Source organism: Prionailurus bengalensis, chromosome D2 (genome assembly GCF_016509475.1).
Source record: "Prionailurus bengalensis isolate Pbe53 chromosome D2, Fcat_Pben_1.1_paternal_pri, whole genome shotgun sequence".
Lineage (NCBI taxonomy): Eukaryota > Metazoa > Chordata > Mammalia > Carnivora > Felidae > Prionailurus > Prionailurus bengalensis.
In genome coordinates this window covers 34,662,400-34,688,496 of record NC_057351.1, presented here as the reverse complement: position 1 = coordinate 34,688,496, position 26,097 = coordinate 34,662,400, and the positions used below count along the sequence as shown (strand labels likewise).

The following is a 26,097-nucleotide window of genomic DNA, read 5'->3' as shown; positions in this document are numbered from 1 at the left end:
AGTAGAGGGGCTCCTGGGTGGCTCAGTTGGTTAAGCTTCTGACTCTAGGTTTTGGCTCAGGTCATGATCTCACAGTTTTGTGAGTTTGAGCTCTGCATTGGGCTCTGTGCTGACAGTGCAGAGCCTGCTTAGAATTCTCTCTCTCTCTCTCTCTCTCTCTCTCTCTCTCTCTCTGTCCTTCCCCTACTCACACAGTCTCTGTCTCTCTCAAAGTAAATTAAAAAAAAAAGTGACAGTGGATAACTGAGGACTTATTGATGGAGGAATGAGATTGGAAGTAGATATGTGTGTGTATGAAAGACTAGTCAGTTCTCAGCAATGATGAAAAGGTTTTACTACTGACTTCTATAATTATGAGTGTTTTTACACTTGATCGCAGCTCAGAATTAATTAAAAAAAAGGATAGCATCAAAAATAATAAGAGGGGTGCCAGGCTGGCTCAGTCAGGAGAGCATGTGACTCTTGATCTTGGGGTTGTGAGTTCAAGCCCCATGTTGAGTGTAGAGCTTACTTAAAAAAAATACAAAAAACAAATAATAGGAATCTTATAAAATCTAGGTATCTTATAAAAGTTATATATGTGAGACCATTACACTGAAAAAACTACAGTTTGAGAAAAATTAAAGACCACCTAAATTAATAGAGACAGATACTCTTATGGATTAGAAAACACAATATTGTAAATATGTTAATTCTTTCCAAATTGATTTATAGATCCAATATATAATTCAATTCAAAAAAATTCTAGTAAGAATTAAAAATTTCAGGGGGTTAACAATTTGATTCTAAAATTTGTGTGGAAATGCAAAGGGTCAAGAAACACCAGGACAAGCCTGAAGAACAAAGTTGGAATTCTGACATTATGAAATAAAAAGACTAATTATAAGTAATCAAGACAGTGTAAACTGGTTACAAGGATAAAGAAAACAATGGAATAGAATAGTCTAGAAGAAGACTCACAGATATCAGGTAATATGAAATGTGACAAAGGTGTTAATTTATTGCAGTAAGGGAAAGGATGTTTCTTTTAATAAATGATGGTGGGCCAACTGGTTATTCATATAGGCAAAAGACATGAATTTTTCCTCTAACCCATATCATATATAAAAATTAATTCTAATTCTAGACAGACTGTGACAAATAAAGAGTAACAAATAAAAATGAGCTAGGGATACACAAAGATTTTCTTTAAAAGAATATGAAAAATACTACCCATAAGGGGAAAACATTATTAACTGGACTAAATTAAAATTAAGAGCTTTACTTATCAAAAGATACCATGAAGAGAATGAAAAGGCAAATCACAAAGTGGGAGAATATATTTACAATACATTTATCTAACAAAAGACTTGTATGCAGACTGCAAAAGGAATGATAAATCAATAAGACAATCTAATGTGGGCGAAAGACTCCAATAGCAACTTTACAAAAGAAGATATCTAAATACTAATAAGCAAATGAAGAGGTGCCCCACCTCACTAAATTAAGGAAATTCCAATAAAAAACACAATGAGAAACTAGAGCATACTCACCAGAATGGCTAAAATAAAAAATGGACAGTAGAATATACTGATGAAAATATAGAAAAATAAAAGCCATTCTATATACTGGTGGTGGGCATATAAATTGGTAACACCACTTTAGAAAACTAGAAGTGAAAAATGGAACTCTTCTGTATTATAACCATAGAAGTGGTTGCATGATCGTATGCATTTGATAAAGCACACAGAACCTTGACACCATGAGGAATGAATTGTACTTATTAAAAAAACCAGCCTAGATATGAAAGGAAACCAAGATGGAATACAAACTCTTAGAAATAAACCTAACTGTATTACAAATAAGTAATGTAACCACATTGAAGTAGATGGAATAAAAGAACTAACCCAAAGTGACTTTGTATAACAGTATTTTGACTAGACTGTAGAGGGCTACAGATAAAAAGAACTGTAAACAAACACTTTAGGAAGTAAATATGTTCTTTTCTCACAAGGATATGGGTAATTTGAAAGTACTTTAGGATGGAACAATAAGTAAATATATTTTGGATAATGAGAGCCAGAACTTCCAATGTCAGAGGAAGTTAAAAGGAATGAAAGGGTGAAGGCTAGAATGAATTCTGTTGTTAGACTGGAATCAAAGTTACCAGCAGGTTCAAACCATGTAATTTAAGTAGATAAATATATATAGAAATAAATATAGAAGGATATGCATGCATGAGTTAATACACATACATATATTGCCAATCTGTTTGCTAAAAGGGTCCCAAAGCAATGATTCTCAATTAGCAATGAGCATATCTTGCATCCAGATCTGAGTTTCTAAATATCATTTGCTAATTAAAGGAAAGAGGGATACTTGAAAAAGTAGTTGATTCCAGGACAGAACCAGGGAAAATACAAGAAATTAGAGTATCTTATGTTGTCAAAAAGTAATATATTGCTCAAAAAAGGATATTCTTAAAAATAAAGAACTTTTTTTCATGAATATCATGTATAGACACTCTGAAAGAATGCCACTTAATTTGTTCCATTCACAACATCAGCAATGTATGCCAACAAGATCATCATTTAAAACTGGTTTGGCTGTAGTATAGAGAACATTTCCAAAATGATTTATGACAATATTTTGTAGGAGTAGGAGTTGTGATGATGTGCTGACATTATTATTCTTCCAGCTGCTAAAGTTGTTTTCTTTAGAGTCTGCATTTTCTATTGCACACTTTCTGTACTTTATGTCTACAAGAATTGTAAAACACATTGACCTTTTCTTATAATGTATAGCACTGAGTATTTTTAAAGAACATGAAAACTTAACTAGCAAATGGGGTGACAAGCTTCTTTAAGGTCTCAGGAACATGAAGACAAGCAGCTTCAGTAACCTCACTTACTTATAAGGAAATGACAAAGGGCACTATGATGAGACTACCTTAAATTATAAACTAATCAAATGAATTTGGCTATTTAAAATAATATATGTAGATTGCTACTAATAGTAGATGAGTACATGACACTTTGTGAATTATCAAGAGAAAGAAGCATTCACCAAGGCTTGACTTATTCAAATACTAGATGTTTAGCTACTAAAAGGTTCTGTTTCTATCATCCTACAAAATCATAAACTTGGGCAACATTATCAAATCACCTAATCCAAAGGTTTCAAAGTGAGAGATGAAGGACAGACAGCATTGCTGTATTACCTAAAGGATCTTTACAACAATACACAACCCTATACTCCACTTCCCTCACACTCTACAAACCCCATTCTCATACATCTTCTCAAGGATGTATATTCTACTACTCTTCATAGGGATGTATCAAGTTGAAGTGAACATACTTCTATGAAGGCAGGGCTATATTTATCAAAAGCCCACCAGGTGATTCTGACATGGCACTGTCTTCCACATGACACTTTTGACCTAATCTATTTTCTTCCATTTGGCAAAAATCAAAATTCAAACAGACCAGAAAGAATTCTGAAACTATTCAGAAAAGTCTACAATTTATTCTGGAGTGGACCTATTTCATTGTGTCACATAAGAGCAAAAGTGTGAAATGCATTATTTTCAATTTAGAATAAAAATCCTATTGCTTTTTCCAATTTTTAGTGATATATGTAGCACAGAAACCTGGAGAAATATAAACTTTCTATAAAGACATATATGTCTGTATATGTGTATGTATTCTGTATATATGCATGTATATAAAATATTCATTTTTACTACAATTGTTAATATAATAAGGTATTGATATATGAAGATCTCATTAGTAATTGCTGTCCAGTAGGAAATAAAAATCTATAGTCTTAGTTTTTCTACAGTTTATAGACACAGGAATGACTTCCTTGACCTGACTCTTGTGCTACCTAACAGGTTCATTCAACATTTATTAAAAGGTTCAAAGTGTATAGAATCATATTTTCTTTCCTGCCTGTCATTCCTGGCTTCTTACTCTTATTACTTTCCAGTGCTCCCTGCCACCCCCACCCCAGCACTCCCCCAAAAAAGGTTGGAACTCAATTAGCCTGCAAGCAATGATACAATGGTTGATATGTGACAAAACCTCTCAGCAGATGGATATACAAAATGGAGACTCAACTGAAATAGAGGTGACCAAACAGGATGTTAAAGACTTTAGATTCACAGACAATTTAGCAAAGAGGAATTCAAAGAACTACATGTATAAAATAACAGAAAGTGGCTTATAGACACCATATATATCTCAAAAGGAGAAACGTCTCTAGAATTAAATACCAAGAAAACTGACTTTGTTACATTATTGCTAAATGACACAAACCTAGCAGTGATCATTTAAAAATACTCCACATTGTGAGGTTTAAGGAACAATGATTCCTAATTAGTGTTTTAATAAGTGTGTTAGCACTGCCTTGTGCCATTCTGGAATGTCACTTATGGTAAATTAAGGGATACTTTCCCTCCCCATTCTCCATTAGTATTTTAATGCTAGGAGGTGGGAAAAAGCTGATCCATATTCAAAAGCAAAGGAGGAAAAACAATAACAAATTGGCATCTCTTCTGTGAATTGCCCCACAGGCCAAGCATTTTTATGTTCTTAATCATTATTAAATGACTTAACATGACACCCAGAGCCTGGCGAATGATTGCATCCTGACATGAGAACGAATTACAAATGAAATGAAAGATCAAGCCGTATTAGAGGATTGCCTCTGGGAAATGAAAATCTTTAATTCTCTTTTATTATTGACATTTATTTGGCTGCCATGAATAACAACATAGCAAAGAGATTCAGCTATGCTTGTGCACTGAATAGCTTATCCCAGGGCTCAAAACTGCATTAACATTTATCATGTTTGCTTTTGTAGCTGACACCGCTGAACAGATTCTCTATCCATCTTGTATTTATCATGCACTGCAGATATAGTGCATTCTCTAATTTAAGTTCATTTTCATATAGTATGAAGAGTAAAGATTAGCCAATGTCTTTCCTCAAATAAATTCTTGCCAGTAAGTATTCCTAAGAATGGTTTAATAGATTTCATAAAGAACAAAATGAGTTGACAAAGAAATTGAGTCACAGGAAGGGGGGGACTAATTTTAAAGATTTCAGTTTTGGGGAAATTGTATAAATTCACAATGAGGAAGACACTTGTATACTATGTATATCTAGAATATATAAAGCCTTAAAATAAATGTCTCCAGAAAGAGCAACCAAGTAGCATTTTATGAATCTGAAGGCAGTACTACAGTCCTGTAAGATAAGAAGTCTCCATGTTTTTCACTTTTCCAAGCAGTGTTCATTGCTAAGACAGGAACAAGTCACCTACTACATGAAGACAATCCAGATGGTTATTATCAATGCAGGGATATCTTTTCATGATTTATTTCTTTTCTCTCTTGCACAAATTAACAGCATGGCTTTTTCTGTTACAACAATTAAAGATTATATGGTACCTGATGCCTTTGCTCATATGGTCCTCTTCACTCATATGACTAGATTGCTCTCCTTGCTTTAAATCCTTCCTAGAATTCAAGGCTTAGCAAGGATATCAATGTATCTTAGGAAAATTACTTAGTATCTCTGATCTTGATTGAAAATTAGTTTTTATTTTTCTGTCTTTCTGTTTTTTATACTTTTAATCACGGAAAAATTGTAAATATATACACAAGTGGAAGTAATAACATAATGACCACCCCACATATACCCATCACCATTTCCTTTATAACTCCACTATTTGTCACTCACTGGATTATTTTGAAATAAATATATTTTTTAAGTTTGTTTGTTTATTTATTTATTTTAGAGAAAGAGCATGTGTGAACAGGGGAGGAGCAGAGAGAACGAGACAGAATCCCAAGCAGGCTCCGTGCTGTCAGCACAAACCTCCACGTGGGTCTTGAACTCATGAACTGTGAGATCATGACCTGAGCCGAGATCAGAGTTGGATGCTCAACTGACTAAGCCACACAGGCACCCCTGAAATAAATATTTTTTAAGTAAGCGTTTGAATCTTGTTTTTGACAATTCTAAAGTAAGAAAGTTGGAATGAATTAATTCTAAGGCCTCTTCTTACCCAAAATTGACACTCATTTCTTTTTTTGACCCTTTTCAGGCTTAAATATTAAATTCAAGAAAAATTCACTATAACATCTTTCTTTTGGCTTTATTGATCAGTCTCCTTTCTGAGTCAATACAACCCATATAGTCTGTACCAATAATGAATAAGTGTAATTTTACTTCTTTGTATTTACATTTTTATGTGTATTAATTTCATTTCCTAGTTAGATGTTTAAGGCTTATATCTTGAATTTCTGTTTAGCAGTATATTGAAAAAACACAAAGGTAATAATTGCTACTGTTTATAATAATTATTAGTTAACTGACAAGTTTTAATCTTTTTTTTTTTATTTAAAAAAAAATTTTTTTTTCAACGTTTATTTATTTTTGGGACAGAGAGAGACAGAGCATGAACGGGGGAGGGGCAGAGAGAGAGGGAGACACAGAATCGGAAACAGGCTCCAGGCTCTGAGCCATCAGCCCAGAGCCCCACGCGGGGCTCGAACTCCCGGACCGCGAGATCGTGACCTGGCTGAAGTCGGACGCTTAACCGACTGCGCCACCCAGGTGCCCCTAACAAGTTTTAATCTTACTGATTCACACAGAATTAACAGGTTTATATTTGGCTTGAACAGTTTTCATCACACTGATGATATTAATCATTTTAACCAATAAAATACTTGTTTACTAGATGAAACTCCTATATCTGTAAGATAAGTGAGGTTTTCTTCTTGAAGTTTAAAACTGAGGAAGTAACTTATCTGTGGATTTTATTTGTTCATAACTGGATAAATTCATTTAAGCAAGCACAGGAATTTACTAAGTAAGACTTTTTTTTTAGGAAAGACATTATTAGACTGACAATATTCCCAAAATATTAAAGTAAATAAACTAAATCAAAGTGGATTTACTCAACTGAATTTTAATAAATTACCTTCTTGAAAATGAAATCTTTTCTACTGAGATAGAAGGTAGGTTTACTTATTAAAATAAGAACAGAGGCATCTGGGTGGCTCAGTAGGTTAAGTGTCCAACTTTGGCTCAGGTCATGATATAGTTTGTGAGTTCAAGCCCCACATGTGCTCCATGCTGATGGTGTAGAGCCTGCTTGAGATTCTCTCTCTCCCTCTCTTTCTCTGCCCCTCTCCTGCTTTCTCTCTCTCTCAAAATAAATAAGTAAACTTAAAATAAATTAAAATAAAAACACTACAAAAGGTACATTTTCACAGAAATAGAACAAACAACCTTAAAATTTATACAGAACCACAAAAAGAGTCTGGGTGGGGGGAGGGGAGGGTAAAAATAGTAAAAAAGAACCCCAACCAACTAACCATCAAAAGAAATACAAAAGACCCTATATAGTCAAAGCAATCTTGAGAAAGAAGAGCAAGGTTGGAGGCATCACACTTCCTGATTTCAAACTATATTAGATCTAGTAATCAAATCAGTATGGTACTTACATAAAAACAGACAGACACATGTATCAATGGAACATAACAGAGAGTCCAGAAATAAACCCATCCCTAAATGATTAATTAATTTATGACAAAAAAGTAAAAAATATACAATGGGGAAGGGACAGTCTTCAATAGATGGTGCTGGGAAAATTGTACAGCCACATGCAAAAGAATGAAACTAGATCATTATTATGGATGGCCAACAGGTACACAAAAAGATGCTCAACATCAGCAATCATCAGGGAAATGCAAATCAAAACCACAATGAGATATCACCTCACAGCTGTTAGGATGCTTATTATCAAAAAGATAAGAAATAAATGTTGGTGAGGACACGGAGAAAAAGAAACACTTATGTACTGTTGGTGGGACTGTAAATTGGTGCAGTCGCTATAGAAAAACAGTATGAACGTTTCTCAAAAAATTAAAAATAGAACTACCATATGATCTGCAATTCCATTTCTGGGTATTTATCCAAAAGAAACAAAAACACTAACTCAAAAAGAAATCTATGCCCCCATGTTCATTGCAGCACTATGTATAATAGCTAAGACAATAGCTAAGTATCCAATGGACACAGACACAATGGAATATCAGTCAGCCATAAAAAAAAGAGAAGAAAATCCTGCCATTTAAACAATATGAATGAACCTTGAGGGCATTATACAAAGTGAAATCACTCAGAGAAAGAAAGAAAATACTGTATGATCTCATTTGTATGTGGAATCTAAAACAAAGAAACAAACAAAAAATAAAAAAAACCCAAAACTGAACTTATAAATACAGAGAACAGATAGGTGTTTGCCAAAGGCAGGGGTGGGGATGTGGTCAGTGAAATGCATGAAGGTGGTAAAAAAACAGAAAAGAAAGTATGCTATTTTCAAATAAATTATAATATCAAGAATATAGAATTTTGTTACAATTAATCTTCATAATACTGGGTTTCTCATATAATTTCCACATGTACCTGTAGCCATTATAGTATCCTCTCTTCCTTGGGTGAAAATCACAATTCGCTGCCTCTTCGGATTCACCTTTGGCAGAGCTTGTGTCTTTTTGGCTATTTCTTTAATGTCTTCAGTCTATTAATAGAGAAGAGGAAAAAGTTCTCATAACCAGTACAATAAAGCAAAACTTACTAGTAGTTTAAGGATTTAGCTTCTCATGCTCAAAATAGGAGAGATATGTACCCCTACTATAAGAATTTTAACTACATACAAAAGTAAATAGAATAGTACAATAACCTCCAAGGAACCCACCATCAAGTTGAAAATATTTTATTTATTTTTTTAAAAAGTTTATTCATTTATTTTGAAAGAAAGAAAGAGTGTGACCATGAGCAGGGGAGGGGCAGAGAGAAAGAGGGAGAGAGAGAATCCCAAGCTGATGCTAGGCCCAATTCTACAAACTGTGAGATCATGACCTAAACTGAAATCAAGAGTCAGCCCCTTAAACAACCTAGCCACCCAGGTGGCCCCAACAATTTTAAATTTGTGATAATTTTTATCTATAGTTTTACCCACTTGCCTTTCATATTATTCTCAAGCAAATCCCAGATACAAAATAATGTTATCCATAAATGTTTTATTATATATCCCTGAGAGGTAATGATTTAAACATAACCACGTACTAGTATATTTTTTTTAATTAATAATTTCTTAATAGCAGCAAATAGCCAATATTCAAATTTCCAATTAAAGAGAGATTTGTAAAAAATAAAAAAGGAATATTGAATTATTTTAGAGGTTTACAGAATTATGCTGACTCTGGAAATAATGTTGCTAAAATGCCAAAATTTTCAAAGAAAAATGAAAGAGATGCTATTTCCTACAGACTTAATTTTATTTAAAGAAGATAAAGTTAAAAAAATAACAAATTAATTCTAGAAAACTGATGCTATTTTTCACATCACATAGGCCATGAAGTTTTACATCTTAACTCTTCTGACTTGAAATCTAACTCTTGAGCTATTATCAGTAGGATTCTTAGAATCATGTTTTCAGCCATTTTAAAATAATTTAAAAATCCATGTCTGAATTCAGTGGCCCTCTAAACCATGCATGGTTTGGCCTTTTTGGCACTCTCTCGTGTGTAGTTTCAAACAGTTATGGAGAGAGAAACACATACTAGAGGAGAAATATATGAGTGGTATCAAGGAAGTGAATTAGAATATACAGGACAGAAAAATTTAGGTAATCAAAGTAGACAAGTCATAATGGTTACAAAGAACATCAGCAACTATGACATTTTTAAAGGTATGAAAATCTTTAGTGAAATATTCTATGTTGTTTGTTCACTACATACTTAAGAAATTCTAGATAATACATGAATCCAAGCTTCTACTGCACCTAACATGACAATTCCGGACCACTGCTGTTTTTGAAAAGAATAGCCACGTATGGTGAGACAATGCGGCTGACCTTTCAAACATGCTGACTGTTTCACTTTGGGTTGCTTATTTTAGAACAAAACTAAGCCTGAACTCTGATATCTGAGAAAAGGAATTCCCTCAGTTTTAGGGAAAGACTATCAGAAATGACTAGTAACAGCTGAAAGGACTAAAAAAGAAAAACAAAGGCCACATAATGACATTTTCACTCTCTCAAATAAATGTATACATTAATTAAAATGACTGACATATATTCTCCCAATCTCCTCAGCACACTTAAGTTTTACTACTGTTGGATTTTTGCTTGATTGGGTACAGTTCATATTTAATAAAGATAAAGGGGCAAAGCCCAGAGCCACATTCAATCAATCAATCATCATCAGAATCCGATATATGTAGTGGATGTTTTTTAAATAGAGGTCTTTCTTCAATGTGGTATAAGGAATAAATTAAGAATGAGATTCCACAGTTGTCTTCTGGCCAATGGGAAGATATATATATTTTATGGGAGTTTGAGTAACTTAATCAAAGAAACCTTTCTTATGTCTCAAATTAAATTTTATAAAACTGGCAATTCAAGATTGAAATAAATTTCCCAAATATAAAACACAAATCTTTACAGAATGGTTAAACTTTATTCTAATTGTATCCATGTCCACGGTTCATACAAAATCCTTCTGTCACTCTGGAATCACTGTCAGTAATACCAGATCTAAATTTCTTACTGTGCCTCGAAGAGCCACTGCTTTGGCTTCAATAGTTGAGCCCAATCTAGGATGGAAACTTTTCTTAAAACCTCAATTTTGTTTTCTCAAAGTTATATATTCCTAGTTCTACAGCCACCCCCACCTCCCCATAGATTCTTCTCTCTTATACTTGCGCTAGCATCTTAACAGAATTATGAAATTACAAGGACTTGAGAGTGTGACACACCTAGATCTGTGTACTTTGAGTAGGTAAATAAACCTCTGTGAGGCTGCACTTCCTCATCTATAAAACTAAGAAAATATTTATGCTAAAAGATGTTGGGAAGTGGGGTGCCTGGGTGGCTCAGACAGTTAAGTGTCCAATTCCTGGTTCCAGCTCATCTTGCAGTTTGTGGGTTCGAGTTCTGATATCTGTGCTGATACCATGCAGAGTGCTTGGGATTCTCTCTCTCTCCCTCTCTCTCTGTCTCTCCTTTGCTCTTTCTCTCTCAAAATAAATAAATAAACATTTTAAAAAAGAAAGAAATATGCTTAGAATTAGTGGGCAAAAATTTGAAGAGAATCAGGATATGTGCATAGTCTCAAAGTATTTCCCCTAAGATACTTACTCATTACAAATTTTAATTAGTAGGTGAAACAAGATTTTTGTACAGTCCCCAAATATCATCAAGATGTTTATCAAATGCAGTGATAAAATAGTAACTTTACAAAAAATAAACTGGCAAATACCACCTTAACCCAGTGACGAAAGTTAATGTCACCAACAATAAGTAAGACAAATAAGTAAGACAATGGGACATCATTTATATTCCTGATAATGATGCACTGAGAAGGGCAAATCACCTCTGTGGTATCTCTGGCAAAATTGCATACCCTCAACTTAATTAACAGAAAATATCAGAGAAACTCAAACTGAGGGATATTCTATAAAATGATTGACAAGTATTCTTCAAAAGGATCAAGATCAGGGGCGCCTGGGTGGCGCAGTCAGTTAAGCGTCCGACTTCAGCCAGGTCACGATCTCGGGGTCCGGGAGTTCGAGCCCCGCGTCAGGCTCTGGGCTGATGGCTCGGAGCCTGGAGCCAGTTTCTGATTCTGTGTCTCCCTCTCTCTCTGCCCCTCCCCCGTTCATGCTCTGTCTCTCTCTGTCCCAAAAATAAATAAACGTTGAAAAAAAAATTAAAAACAAACAAACAAACAAAAAAAAAAAACAAAAGGATCAAGATCATGAACAAGAAAAGAATGAGAAACTGTCACAGATAGGAAGAGACAAAGGAGACATGACAAATGCAATTTGTTTTCCTGGATTAGATTCTTGAACAGAGAAAAGAAATTAAGAAGAAACTGGTGAAATCAGAAGAAGGACTGTAGTTCAGTTACCAGTATCACACTAATGTTAATTTTCTGGTTTTGATCAATATACCTTCACCGGTGTAAGATGTTACATTAGGGAAAGCTGAGTGTACTAGTTTTGCAAATTTTCTAAGTCTAGAATTACTTCTAGAATTATTTCAAAATAAAAAGTTGAAAATAATTGTTGTGAGGATGAAAGAAGGTAAGTGAAAGAGCTAAATGCCATATTTAACAAGTGCTAAGTACTTAATAAATGTTCATTTCTTTCCTCTAATAACCATCTTTAATACTCTCCAAAACTCATATCCTGCGGTTGCCCCAAAATCTCTAGAAAGGACCTCAAGAGTTTTGAGTATTGGGAATTCAATTATAGTATCTAATAAGGGAGGAGAAAAAGGAAAAAGGGGAAAGAGTAGAAGAAAGCTCATATAATTTAGTTATGAGCCATGTATGTAGCTCTAAAGTGCTCATTAAATCTTAACTTCTATGGCAGTAGGTATTATTACTATATCCTCATTTTGTAGGTGAAGACATTGAGTCACGGAGAAGTTAAGAAGCTTCTTAAGGTCATAAATATTCTAAGTGTACAACCAGGGCTAGCACCTACAAAGCCTGACTCCAGAAATTATACCCTTAACCAATATTCCATGCTCCACAGATTATACTGCTTCTTTGAATTCTGGCAATGTGTTTTCTGTTGTTATCACAAAATGATAGCATGTTCAATTGAAATCATTTTTCTGTCACATGCACAAGTCACTGATGATCCTGTATTTAAGTTTGCTATTTTTTTCCTCTTAATTATTCTGGCTTGTATTTTACCCTAGTGATTTCAGTTTTTAACTTTCAAGATATTTTTCATTTTCCAAGGTCATTTGGAAATCTAATCTCCTCCTCCAATATGTTAGGATGTGAGAAAGAAAGAAGTGTAGTTTGTATAGTAAAGAGTACAAGACTTAAAGAGTTGGCTCTGGTTCTGGCTCCATTATATATTAGCTATGTGTGATCCTGCACAAGTCATGTAGCCTATTTTCCATCTGTTGAACTGATAGGGCAATACATGCCCCACTTAACCCCAAAAGGCTTGTGTGAATATTAAATGTATTAATTATATGTTGGAAAAGGTTTCATAAACTGTGAAGCATTTTATAAATGCTAAATTATGCTTTTATTGTCACTGGTGATCACACACCTTAAATTTAGCATTGTCTTCCAAATTAAAGAATATACCCTCTTCATTCCATTTTTAACAAGCTGATGATACACATGTTAATACTGTCACAATCTAGCTACTCCTAGAGAATACCAATTGTGGGGTTCCCACAGTGCCTCACTTAACCATATCACATTCTTTTGTTTTCCAAATAGAAACTCCTATAATAATTATGGCGCGCACATGATGTGTCAGTGTCCAGTCTTATCTCCTACTACCTCTTTCTCCTTTCTTCATTCCAGGCACATTGGCCTTCTCTCAGCTCTTGGACTACACAGTACATTATGCTCCTTCTCCTTTGGGGGCCTGTGTACTCTTGTTCCCTCTGTTTGAAATTTGTTTCCCTGTTGTTTCTTTGTTTTTTTTTTTCTGTCAATGCTAGATATCCATATTTTTCAAGTTTTACTTTCCTCAGAGAGTCATTCTATGACTATCATATCTAAAATAAGAACCCCTCCCATGTTCTCCTTCACAGTATACTCTCTGGTCACTTCTATCTTGAGTTTAGGGTCTATCAGAGTGTTAGGCCCAAGTTAGTGCTCAGTAACTATTGACTGAATGAACAAATGATTAAATGAAGATAATTAAAAGACTATCTTATCTCTTTCTGTTAATCTACTGTTTTAAAACTGTCTTCTTTGGGGCGCCTCGGTGGCTCAGTCGGTTAAGCGTCCGACTTCAGCTCAGGTCACGATCTCACGGTCCATGAGTTTGAGCCCCGCGTCGGGCTCTGGGCTGATGGCTGAGAGCCTGGAGCCTGCTTCTGATTCTGTGTCTCCCTCTGTCTCTGCCTCTCTCCCATTCATGCTCTGTCTCTCTCTGTCTCAAAAATAAATAAAAACGTTAAAAAAATTAAAAAAAAAATAAAACTGTCCTCTTTGAGGGCACCTGTTGGGATGAGCACTGGGTGTTGTATGGAAACCAATTTGACAATAAAATATATTTAATAAAAAAAAACTGTCCTCTTTGGGGACTTAGTCACCTAGAAAAGCTGCATTGTACTCTCTTAGCCAGCAGGACCTAACTTAGTGTCTTATTTCCAGAAACTCTAGGTGATCATTCATTGTATCCTTTGCATTTGTGAGGAACACAAGAACCTCAGAAAACTTTTGGAGAATTCTTTGGGAATCAATACCTCCTGAATACTCTATGGACTTTCTATCCAATGCTGATCAATGGAATTTTCTGTGATGGTAGATATGATCTATATCTGTACTAATATGGCAGTCCCAAGCTACAAAGGCTATAGAGAGCACTTGAAATCTGTCTACTGAGATTTAGGAACTGAATTTTAAATTTTATTTAATTTTAATTAATTTTGTGGCTAACAGATGCTGTATTGGATAGCACAATTCAAAACTTTCCTGTCTCAGTGGTATAAGATCATACAGTCATCAATGGTCAGATACAGATTACAAGCCTAGGATCCTCTGGATAGAGTCAGGGGCTGTGGGAAAGTTGGAAAAGGGAAAACGATTGCTTTGTTTTCTCTATGGTCAGAAGTAATGTATCTTAGAGATCTAAAATAAAACTAAAATTCATTGCTTGGAGTAAAACTGAATAAATGACTCAGCAGAGAAGGTATGTATTATTTTCATCATTTGGCACATAGTCTATTGCACAAAGGATGAAAATACAAAGAATATTATATTTAAGTTTTGGAGGTATTTTCTTTATTTAATTTAAATCAATTTTCAATACTGCTTTTAAAAGGTTTAATAATGAAACATATTTTTAAGTATCTTATTTTTATTTGGGTTCTAAAAATATAAACCTTTAATTGGTTCAGTTCAAGATAAAGTAGATTTAAAAACACATTGCAGTCTGAACTGATTTCCCAGAATAATAAAAGGCCTCATGAAACTTTTTACCTCAAGAATTGTCATTTTAAATTCTTAGCAGGTCTGTCATTTGAATCAGGCACTATGCAATTTTCCATCATATATATATATATATATATATATATATATATATATATATATATATATATATATATATATATATCTCCTCTCTCTTCTGCTTTGTGCTTTGCCCAGCTCCAGTTTTTATCTCATTCTCCAGTGCCCTCCTAAGCTGCCTCTTCTTACTGAAAATTGCCCAATTCATTTTAAAGATTAAAGATTTTTTAAAAAAGAAAGATTATCTAAAATTTGCAGAGAAGCTAACCAGAATATCACAAACAATGCTACTGAAGATATTTCCTGATGAATAAATACTGGTTATTTTTAGAGGCTTTTGGACTGGTCTGTTAACAGACATATCACTAGTTGCAATATTCAGCGGCTTTGGGAACTGATTGGGATTTATAATAGAAATGATGGTAGAATAGCAGAGCCAGTAGAAAAAAAAATGCTCACCTTTCTTTTTAATCTTTTCATTTCTTTCCTCACTCATGCCCCAGTTTAGAGGTAAAATTAAAGTTGAGAGGGATAAAATGCAGATTTTGTCTAGTTTGTCACAGTAGACCTGAGAGCACTGACACATTTCTATAGGTATTACACTTGATCTTAGCCAAAAGGCTGAGAAGCGATTCTATAGATATTAAAGTGTTAAGATAAAGTGATTTATTCTTTTTTGATTCTTTAAAAACACCAAGCTTCAAATTTATGCTTTCCTATTACTGTCTAATGGACTAAGGAAAATTTAATGACATTTTAAAATCACTGAATTCCTCTAGATAGGATTCCACATATGGGTTATATTTATTAACAAAAATATTCTACTCATGGCTCTTATATATTCTACAATGCTTGGAGTATTTTAGGAAACTCATGAAGGGACACATCAAGACATGGTGTGCTTTATCTAATCTAACATATTACTGTCAACATTACCAACAGAGCAGTTTTGCTATGTTAGAAGGTAGTAAAATATACTATTATAAACATCATCACTTGGTTTATATGCTGTAATCAATTATGGCAGATTTATGGTAAAAAGAAACAATTCTAGAATCAGTAAATAAGAATTAATGCAAAGGTTAATATGATGCCAGTTAGTAGAAAACAGAAAAAGTTAGTTTGCATAGGATCTAGTTTTTTCATAGAATACTTATACCACAAATTCAATGTCTTCCTCCAAGAAGAGGAAGCTTTATGTCTGGCTGTCAAGTCCTATGTATGACATGGATAACATGCATGTGTATTACTCTGTTGCTCGATAATGAATCTTCCTTTAGTACATTTAAATAACTGTTCCATCACAAATTCATACAACACTTTTCTCTGAACAGTTCAAAGTGAGATTACTGATACATCCAATCAATGCTCACAGGTTTTCTAGATGGTCAACAATACTGAGCATGTAAATAGTTAGTTTAATTTTTTAAAATTACTACCATGCAACATTCCAAGTTGCTGTACAGAACACAGCATTCTACATAGTTCTGGCTCAATACATATGAGAGTCATAAAACTTATAAACTCAGTTTATGAATTCTCTGTCAGTTAACCTGGGTTCAGATTAAAGTCAATGTTTTCTAATAATCAACTGGAAGATAGATATTATATAGATAAAAACATGGTGTTATCTGTCTTAATTTTGCCAACAACAACCACATGGAGTTTTGAATCTTGACAGCTAATATTTCTACTAGGAAAACAAAATTAGGACCTAGAAATTAAAACCAATTATTGATATTTGGTTTCAGAAAATTTATATACATTTATGCAAGAAAAAGAGAGAGAGAGAGAGAAGAAAAAAGAAGATTAAAACAGGAAGTTTATATGAGTGGGATTTAAATTAATCAGTCCCTAACAACTGTTAAGTACAACCTTTGGAAATTAATTTGCATAATGATAATCTACATGTGGTAGGGGTGAAATTATTTAAATGACATTATATTTCACTATTTAGTCTTGCTCCACCACTGCTTTAGCAGTGAATCCTTATGAAATGTAATACAGCTAATGAGGTAGCTTTTTAACTGAACAAACTGACAGGCCCCATATCTGCAGAGGCAGCTTGAAACCGTGCCCAACCTCTTGGCTTCCCAAGAGGCTTTTCAAAATTCAATAAATAACATCTGTAGGCGATGTTGGGTGCAGACCTAGCAGAGTGCGTCATAACACTGTGCTGGCAGAACAAAGAAACCATGACGACTGCCAAGTTTCCATGGCAACTGCTGCGAGGCTCTGAGAGTATAATAGCACATCAATCACTGTCCAAAAGAACTTCATTATCAGCTAGAAAAAACCTTTAGGATCTGTTTAGTGTGCAATTGTGGGTTAACTCACCTCAAAGCCTTGCTCTCTAGCAAAAGTGGCAGCTTCCTGAAATAAAAAAAAAAAGAACAGTTAATTATAAAGTGCTAGGTAATGAAGAAATAATCCATTTTGAAACTCATTCATACAGTCTTCTTTTTACACAATTATCTCAATATACCCACATAGTTCAATTTTTATTCTTACGCCAAAAAAGATTTCTTTTTCCCTTGGCATGAAAAAAAAAAAAGGCAGCATAATGTCAACACACTTCACAAGTTGGAATAAAGAAGATGTAGTGCGTGTTTTTACTGTAGCTGTCACAGTGAGTTCAGGTGTTTTGACCCCAGCAAAGAAAGACAATCATTTGAAACCTAAGGAACATACTGGTGGTTGTGTTTTTAATTGAAACAATACCTTTCAGAAAGCTCTTCTGTAGAGAAGAATGTCTACTAATAAATGTATAGATTCATAAAATCATCATTTTGCAATCCCTAATGAAATTTATTCAGGCAAGGATCATCAATAGATGCTAAATTCATTAGGTGAAAGGATGACAGGAAGCTGGGTGTTTCATGGAACCAAAATATCACATATCATATGCTGGTCACGGGGAGCAAAGTATAACTTTATAATGCGAGGATCAAGCTGTCATCACTTTATCCCAGTGATCAATCCTATCAGTTTTTGCCATTAATAGTGGAATCACCAAATATTCTGTGCCTTCTGTTACGATGCAGTATAAAGGACACAGCATCACCTATAAAGTTTTCTGACCTCATTTGTGACATTAATTACTCAAAACTTTAATTGAATAACTAGCAGTCTACAGAAAATACAGAGGATAGGAGAACAAGTTAAATGATACAATGAGAAAGCAAATGGAAAAATCCATAAAGTAGGACATTCTATAAGACAAATAGCTTGGTCTCTTCAATAAATCAATCTTATGATAACCTGGGGAAGGGAAAAATGACCAAGATCAATGTACAGACCTTAACTGAATCCTGTTTTGAACAAACCATCCAGGAAAGGCATTTTGGGGACAATTAGAGAAATTTGATAATGAAACAGGATGGCGATAATGATAGGAATTATTAACTTGATAAGGTAAATGTCCTTAATTTTAGAGGTTTATTCTGAAGCATTTAGAAATAAAATGACATGACATGTGTAATTTACTTAATAATACTTTAAAAAATTAAAGTGAAGTAAAAATGGCAAAATGTTAACAATGATTAAATCTAGATGTATTCAGTATTTTTACTTTGTCTGTTTAAAAACTTTTATAGCAAACAGTCTACCTCCTCCCCAATTTCTCTTTTATATAGATGACAGGGGTGACAGAAGTTGAACATTAAAAAAAATAGTTAAAAATTTTAAATTCACAATGTTTTTCTTGATTCCTAAATATCTTAAGGGCACAATCTGATGAACATTACTATAACCACTAACGCTCTTAATACAGGCTATCAAATTACAAAAACACATCTGTGTAAGCAAACCCTTTCTCTTTCTGTACTCTGCATATATTTTAATTTTAGGACTGATACAGAAAATAGAAGCAATATTACTTTTCAACTTAACTTCCCTCTTGAAAATGAAAAAAAAAAACTGCAGACAACTGTCAAGAGCCTCTACATCTTAACTTACATTCCTCCAAAATTATCTTTGCCAAGAGATATTAATAGAAGGATGGGATTTGAGCCTGAGTAGTGAGCAGATCCAACTCAACTGAAGCGACTGCCGCACCAAACCATGTAAGGCAGAAAGTAAGTCAGTGTCTCTAGCACAAATCTGTGTACTATCTACATGTTAAGGAAAACGCTGGGAAAAGAAGTATGTATGCACTCTTATGGTCCGAGGTACTAATGACATATAGATTTGAAGACCCATTTTCAGGGTTTGAAAAGGTTGAAATAGATGACTACAAGCTAAACACTTAAGTTAACAGAAAGTGATAGGCTGAAAGTACAATTCCTTAGGCTGTTTGCTAGGGAAGCATAAAGCTGATTGAGTTAGCCTTAGTGAGGTAGATTAAAAAAACTGAATTATGAACTTAACAATTGGTCCAGGCAAGCCTCTGACAATTTGCTTATAATAGTACTTATACACCACACAGTCGATAATATTTGCTGGCCTGTCAAGGAAAAGAAGTTTCAAATGATATCAATGTAATATTTTTCCAAGCTGTCCAATCCAAGAATTAACCAAGATAATTCTTTTATCAAAAAGACAACTGAAAGCTCTGCTACAACGACTCATTTATATAGATCTTCATCAGAGGCATGAAAGAAGCCCAGAGAACTATAAGACAAAATTAATATGAAGAATCTGTATGGGGGTGCTTAGGTAGCTCAGTCAGTTGTGCATTTGACTCTTGATTTCAGCTCAGGTCATGATCCCAGGGTCGTGGGATTGAGACCCACATTGGGCTCTGTGCTGAGTGTGGAGCCTGCTTGAGATTCTCTCTCTCCCTCTGTCTCTCTCCTCAGCTCATGTGTGTGTGTGCTCTCTTTCTCTAAAATAATAATAATAATAATAATAATAATAATAATAAAAGGATCCATATGACTAAAACTGCACTAAGGCATAAAACTCAAAATTCAACATATAGTAGTTAAATTGCTTTTTTAATGTCCAGTTTTGCTCACACAGATATAAGAAGAAATTAACTATGATCTGCTATGGTATAGTAGAACTAATTGCAAGAAGACACATATATAAATGTCAGATCATTATTCTTTAAGGAAACAATTCCCTAGGACACTTCCAGATCTGTAAACTATTCAAAGCGCCAACATATTCTGATTGAGGAAGGACATGCTGAAAAAAAGTCAACTCAGTTTTTTATCTTAGCACCCCCTCATACAGGTTTGCAGAGCTGTGCCCTATCACTGAAAAGCTAAGCACTTGTTCTATGGCTTAAAAAGATCTTATCTCCTGACTTCCTCCCACCTTCTTTTGATCTTGAGCTGGTGCCCCCAGTCAGTCCATTAGAGAAGGCAGCTGGCTCACATCACTGCAGACTTTTCCCACAGCTAACCTCTGATTTGAAGGTGTTTGCAGATACAATGATGGAACAACATTTATTTTTCCCTCCCAGCAAAACAAATAAAACAACACAGGGGAACAGTTTGACCCAGTCAGAATTTAACCAGAATTTTAGTCCTCAGATTCACTGCATGGAAGGACAAAAAGAAAAGGCAGTAGGTCTGAAAGTAGGGAAGGAAAAGGGGGTATAGACAGTTGGCAGAAGAGTAAGGCAGGTTCCAAATATCAGGGTTAATTCCAAGTGAACTGATCACACTAAATTGAAAAGGACTTTTTAGTGTGTCTTTGCAGTGAAAGTGAGAAAAGAAAACAAGCATGTCCCCATCTGTGCTGCCCCAGGGCGCCACGCACTGAGTTTCACAAATCTAATGAAGCAGTCAGGTTAAAATCCAACCGCAGAGTGGATGTGACGTGTGGAGAACAGCTAGGGTTAGAATAGAGAAGCAGGGCGGTTCCTAATGCAGGTGATTATCCATGTGATAATCATTATATTTACAGGCTTTCCATTTTAGATCTGACATCAAAAATCACAAAGGAGGAGGGATTAAGGAAATAAACAACCGACAGAGGCTTTCCTACTCCCCTGAGAGTGTATGTAGCACTTTCATTCATGCATGACAAGCAACAAAAGCAAAACCAAACAGGCCAGGAAAGAGTATTTCTGAGAAGGCTGGATTTCACATTAACACTTCTTTCCATTTTGATAACTTTCACTATTATTCAGTTTCCCAGACAGGTCACATTTTCAGAATTAGTTCCCATTGTTGTCTATGCTCTAATACAGTATCATTTTTGGTTTACAATGAATGATACTCACATAATATGTCTTTTACAACAGCAAAGTCATTTTTTCCTTCCTGGAATTGAGTGTTGTGAGTAAAATGACATGTAATTAAAGTCTCAGGCTCTCATCTACACCACGTTATTTAGGATTTGCAGTAGGCTTGCTGCTTCATCGACCAGGCTAAAAGGGTGCTAGTCAAACAGCAACCAAATATGTAGGTTTTGAGGTTTAAGAAAAAAAGAGGCTGAAATTCAAGGTTAATAAAAACTACGGAATACTTACTTTATGAGCTATTAAAAAGGATTAGCAAGCCACTATTAAAAAGCACAATCCTCAGATTATACAGGAAAGGAAGAAGAAACTCAAGAGCATGTTTGTGTGTATCAAAGAGTTATTTCCTTTTTATTCAATTGAGGAAAAAAACTGTTTTCTTTATAGTTTGATAACACCCCAGTTTTAATTTATAAAGTAGAATGACCTGTAATCAATATTAAATTAAAATGGTAACTTGTCCATATTCTTATTTCAATTATGGTTATTGAAGTTATTGGTTACTAGCTATATAGGAAATGCAAATGATTTCTGTATATTGACCTTGTATCCTCTGATTTGTGAAATTTACTTCTTTGTTGTAAGAACTATTGTTTTGCTTCTATAAAGAAAGGTAATTTTCATTAAAATTTTTAAAAAAATGTTTATTTATTTTTGAAGGAGAGAGAGAGAGAGAGAGAGAGAGAGAGAGAGAGTTACTGGGGGAGGGGCAGAGAGAGAGGGAGACCCAGAATATGGGGCAGGTTCCAGGCTGTGAGCTGTCAGCACAGAGCCGGACGCGGGACTCGAACTCACAAACTGCAAGATCATGACCTGAGCCGAAGTCAGACGCTCAACCGACTGAGCCACCCACGTGCCCCAAGAAAGGTAATTTTCTACATTCTTATTAAACATACCACAAAGTTATTTTGAGAAGTGGGCAAAGACCTTTAAAAACAAAATTCACCTCTCTTTTCTCCAGGGTGATCTGAAGGGTATGACTACCACCCCCACCAGAGTTCATAACCCTTGCCCTCACACTTCCTGCTCTGCACTTGAAGGCTCCAAACTCAGTTAGAACTATTAACTGCTTGCTAATGTTACCACTCTATTTTTGATCTCGGATATGAGGGGTCGTGGTATAGGCTGAAACTTCATGGAATGAAACAAAAAGGAAGAATATCAAACTCAGGACCAAAGAAAGGTAATTTCTCACTATCCACAGAAAGCTGCCTATCCATCCAAAACAAACTACTTTGTTGCTCCAGTGCAAGGAGGAAGAAGAAAATTCACTGAAGCGTTCCCCCATGGTCCTCACTCAAGTCACAGGAGTCTAGAGCTTTTAGAAAAGCCAAGGGTGAATGGAGTCACCAAACCAGTTGTTTTTACTTTGTTCATCTCTCCATTCAATAAGTATTTACTGCCTATATATAGTTTTATAATGTTTATTTGAGCGAGAGAGTGCTCACACGCGTGTAAGTGGTGAAAGGGCAGAAAGAAAGGAGAGAGGTGAAAGGGCAGAAAGAAGGAGAGAGAAAGAATCCTAAGCAGGCTCCACACTGTGTCATTACAGAGCCCGACACAGGTCTTGATCTTACAAACCATGAGATCATGACCTGAGCTGAAATCCAGAGTCAAACGCTTAACTGACTGAACCACCCAGGCGCCCTGTCCTCCCATGTGTACTTTCAGACTAACAGATACTATTAACCTAGAGGTGTATCACTGCTATAGCTGTTGCAAACCTTAGATGGTATTGGACTTTGACTCAATAATATTTGAAACAATACTGTGAATCTTAAATGGTATGGTGTAGAGAGTCTAAGAATGTTATATATTTTTCTCTGTATATAAAAAATTCACATATTTATGTATACATTTAGATGCATAATGTTCTTTTTGAATGGCTTTAAGTGCAAGGTAGTACTGGTCAGGAAGCAGTTTCAGCGAAATGGAAAGAGTACAGGGCTTAGAATCAGAAGACCTACACTAAGGGTGCAATTTTATAGTTCATTTGCTATGTAATTTTGAGCAAGACACTCAGTGTATCAGTTTCGATCAATAAAATTGATGCCAATAATACCTGTTTCATTAGACTGTTGCTAGGAATCAATGGAATATTTAATGTGAAATTAAAATCATTTCGCCTATTGAATTCAGGTTCTTAATTAGATCTTAGGATAGTTTAAACAAGTTCCAGAGCCTCCCGAGGACATTCAATGATTTGTCCTATCTGTGGATCATATGTGTAGTAGACAGCCTCCAAACTGGCTTCCAATGATCCTTGACTGCTGGTATTCAAATTTTTGTATAATTTTCTCTCCTTGAGTGTGTGCTGGACCTAGTGATTTGCTTCTAAAAATATATGACAAAAGTGATGGGATACCTTGTTTATTCTCTTGCTCACATGCTCTCAGCTCCTGCCCTAGAGGAAAGCTGCCATGTTACAAGTACACTTATGGAGAGGCCCATGGCTAACAACTGGTGAGGATCTGAGGTTTGGCAGCAGATATATGAGTGATTTTGCAAGTAGATTCTCCCCCAGTAGTAATATGATTACAGCCATGGCTGACATCTTGATTACAGCCTTTTGAGAGACTCTGAGTTAGAGGCATCATGTTAAGCTGTGTCTGGAATCCTTATCCACATTTTATATATGAGAATCCTAAGCCTTAGGTTATGTAACATGGCCCAATTAAGATATTTTCTCACTCAGATTATGTTAATCTTTAGAAAAATCCTCACAAAAATCAAATCAAATTAAGTGTGGTCAACAGGTCAATCACAGGGTGAGCAAATTATGGAAAGATAATTTAGATACATGCTATCTAAATGGTTTTGTTTAACTGATTATGGTTAACCATTTCTTCAATACAGATAAACGGGGATATATTATCTTTTGCATAAAATTTGTTTTTGGCATCTAGCTTCAATTTACAATGTCTTTCATTATTTGGAAGTAATGATTACCTTACTGAGAATAGAGTAAGATATTTAAGTAGTGCCAGAATCCTCAGGTGAGAAAAATATTATTGAGCCAAAGTCTAATACCATTATAAGGTCTGCGACAGCTATAGCAGTGATACACTTCTAAGTCATACTGATATTTAATGATAAAGAACTAACTGCTGTTTATTTCCTTTCATACAATACATCATAAACTTATGTTGCTTAAGCTTCTAAATATTTCCTCATGCTGTCCTTCAGACTAAGAATTTCTTTATGCTATTTAAAAAGATCACTTATATAGTTTTTATGACACTGTATTAATATTATATTATTTTTAATATTATATTAGTTCTTATGAGGAAATTTTTTTTTAACTTTATTTGTCTATTTTGAAAGGGAGAGAGGGAGGGTGAGCATGAGCAGAGCGGGGCAGAGAGAGAGGATCCTAAGCAGGTTCTGTGCTGTCAGTGCAGAGCCTGATGCTGTGGGGCTCAAACTCACAAACTGTGAGTGACCTGAGCCAAAATCAAGAGTTGGATGCTTAACTGACTGAGCCACCCAGGTGTCCCTGAGGAAAAGTTTTAATTTGAAAATAAAGTAAAGGAAGGGTAGAGAAAAATCATTAAGTAAAATATGTGCCTGGGAACTGCTTTTTAAAATAGATTTTATTCAGAAAAAATATCTGTACTGGCTTTTCCAAGGAGTATAACACATAACTTTTTGGGGACTTTCAACCTGTGCTCTGACATTTATTACCATATGCTTTCTGTCTGCAGAATGCTGAATAGAAATATTATTTAATGTTTATTGAGTGCCAAAAACTCAGTGGGGCAAAGTATAAGCTATAAAGATATTTGTGGCCCCTATCCAATCGGTTTATAATAAAAGTTACATAGACAGTATATAAATTAGACCTCAATAAACTGGACTGAAAAAAACATTAGGCAGCGAAAACACAACCCAAAATATTAGGTTTAGCTTAGGACATATCTAATCCTTTCACAAAAGTGATTTATTAGCTAATGAATCTATTATAGCACGGAGAGTTGTTCATTCCCAACTTTGAGCATATTTAATGGTGGTAACTAAAAGAAAACAAAGTTAGGAAAAGTATTTCGACAAAATTTGAATGATTAGCTACGTGGGCTAAATTCTAGAATAACCTGAGGTTTTCAGTTAGTGAAGAAAGAGGAGAGATGATAGCATAAGAAAATTCTCAGACCAGTGAGCATCTTATTGGGTATTTTATTTCATTTTTAATGAGATAACATATGCTTGGCACAAAGGAAACACTCAACAAATGTCTATTATTTTCCTTATCTCATTTGATCCTCATAAAAATCCCATAAAATAGGTTTCTCATTTCACAGATGAGTATCTGAAGGTTCAAAGAGATTAAAGTATGACCAAGAACACATAGCAGTAATTGATATAGGTAGCATTTGGACCTGAGTCTTCCTAAATGGTTTGTGCTGGTCTCCTACTGATAAACTTTCAGTTTTTATGTCTGAAAAATCTTTGTTTCATTTTCGGGTGTTTTGAAAGATACTTTTGCTGGGTATAGAATTCTAGATTGATGATTTTTTTTCTTTCAGTGCTCTATGGACTAGCTTGCATTGTTTCAGATGCTAAGACTGCTGTCATTCTAATCTTTGTTCCTCTGTATATAATGTGGCTTTAAAAAAAAAAACCTGGCTGCTTTCAAGATTTTTATCACTGATTTTATGCATTTTCATTTTGATGCTTTTTGGTTTGTTTTTTTCCCCTTGTTTCTTCTACTAGTGATTTGTTGAGCTTCCTGGATTTGTGGGTTTATAGTTTTCATCAGATTTGGAACATTTCCAACCATTATGATTTCAAATATTTTCCTTTCCTCTCCTCTTCCCCAGGACTCCAAATATGTATGTTAGAGCACCTGACATTG

General features: G+C 34.7%; 1 protein-coding gene and 1 non-coding gene across 5 annotated transcripts in view; one reads left to right on the top strand and one right to left on the bottom strand.

Moving 5' to 3' along the window:
* Nucleotides 1–26,097, bottom strand: part of ADK (adenosine kinase) — a 537,819-nt gene that overhangs the window by 93,000 nt on the left and 418,722 nt on the right. For all 4 annotated transcript variants that reach the window (XM_043598129.1, XM_043598131.1, XM_043598130.1 and 1 more), the window contains 2 exons: nucleotides 17,390–17,425; nucleotides 8,460–8,574 (listed from right to left, as the gene is read on the bottom strand). In XM_043598129.1, coding sequence (XP_043454064.1) covers nucleotides 8,460–8,574; nucleotides 17,390–17,425 — 151 coding nt within the window. The remainder of the gene's footprint in view (nucleotides 1–8,459; nucleotides 8,575–17,389; nucleotides 17,426–26,097) is intronic.
* LOC122493623 lies at nucleotides 314–383 on the top strand. Its single transcript, XR_006299979.1, has one exon. It is a non-coding gene; the product is annotated as a small nucleolar RNA U2-30 (small nucleolar RNA).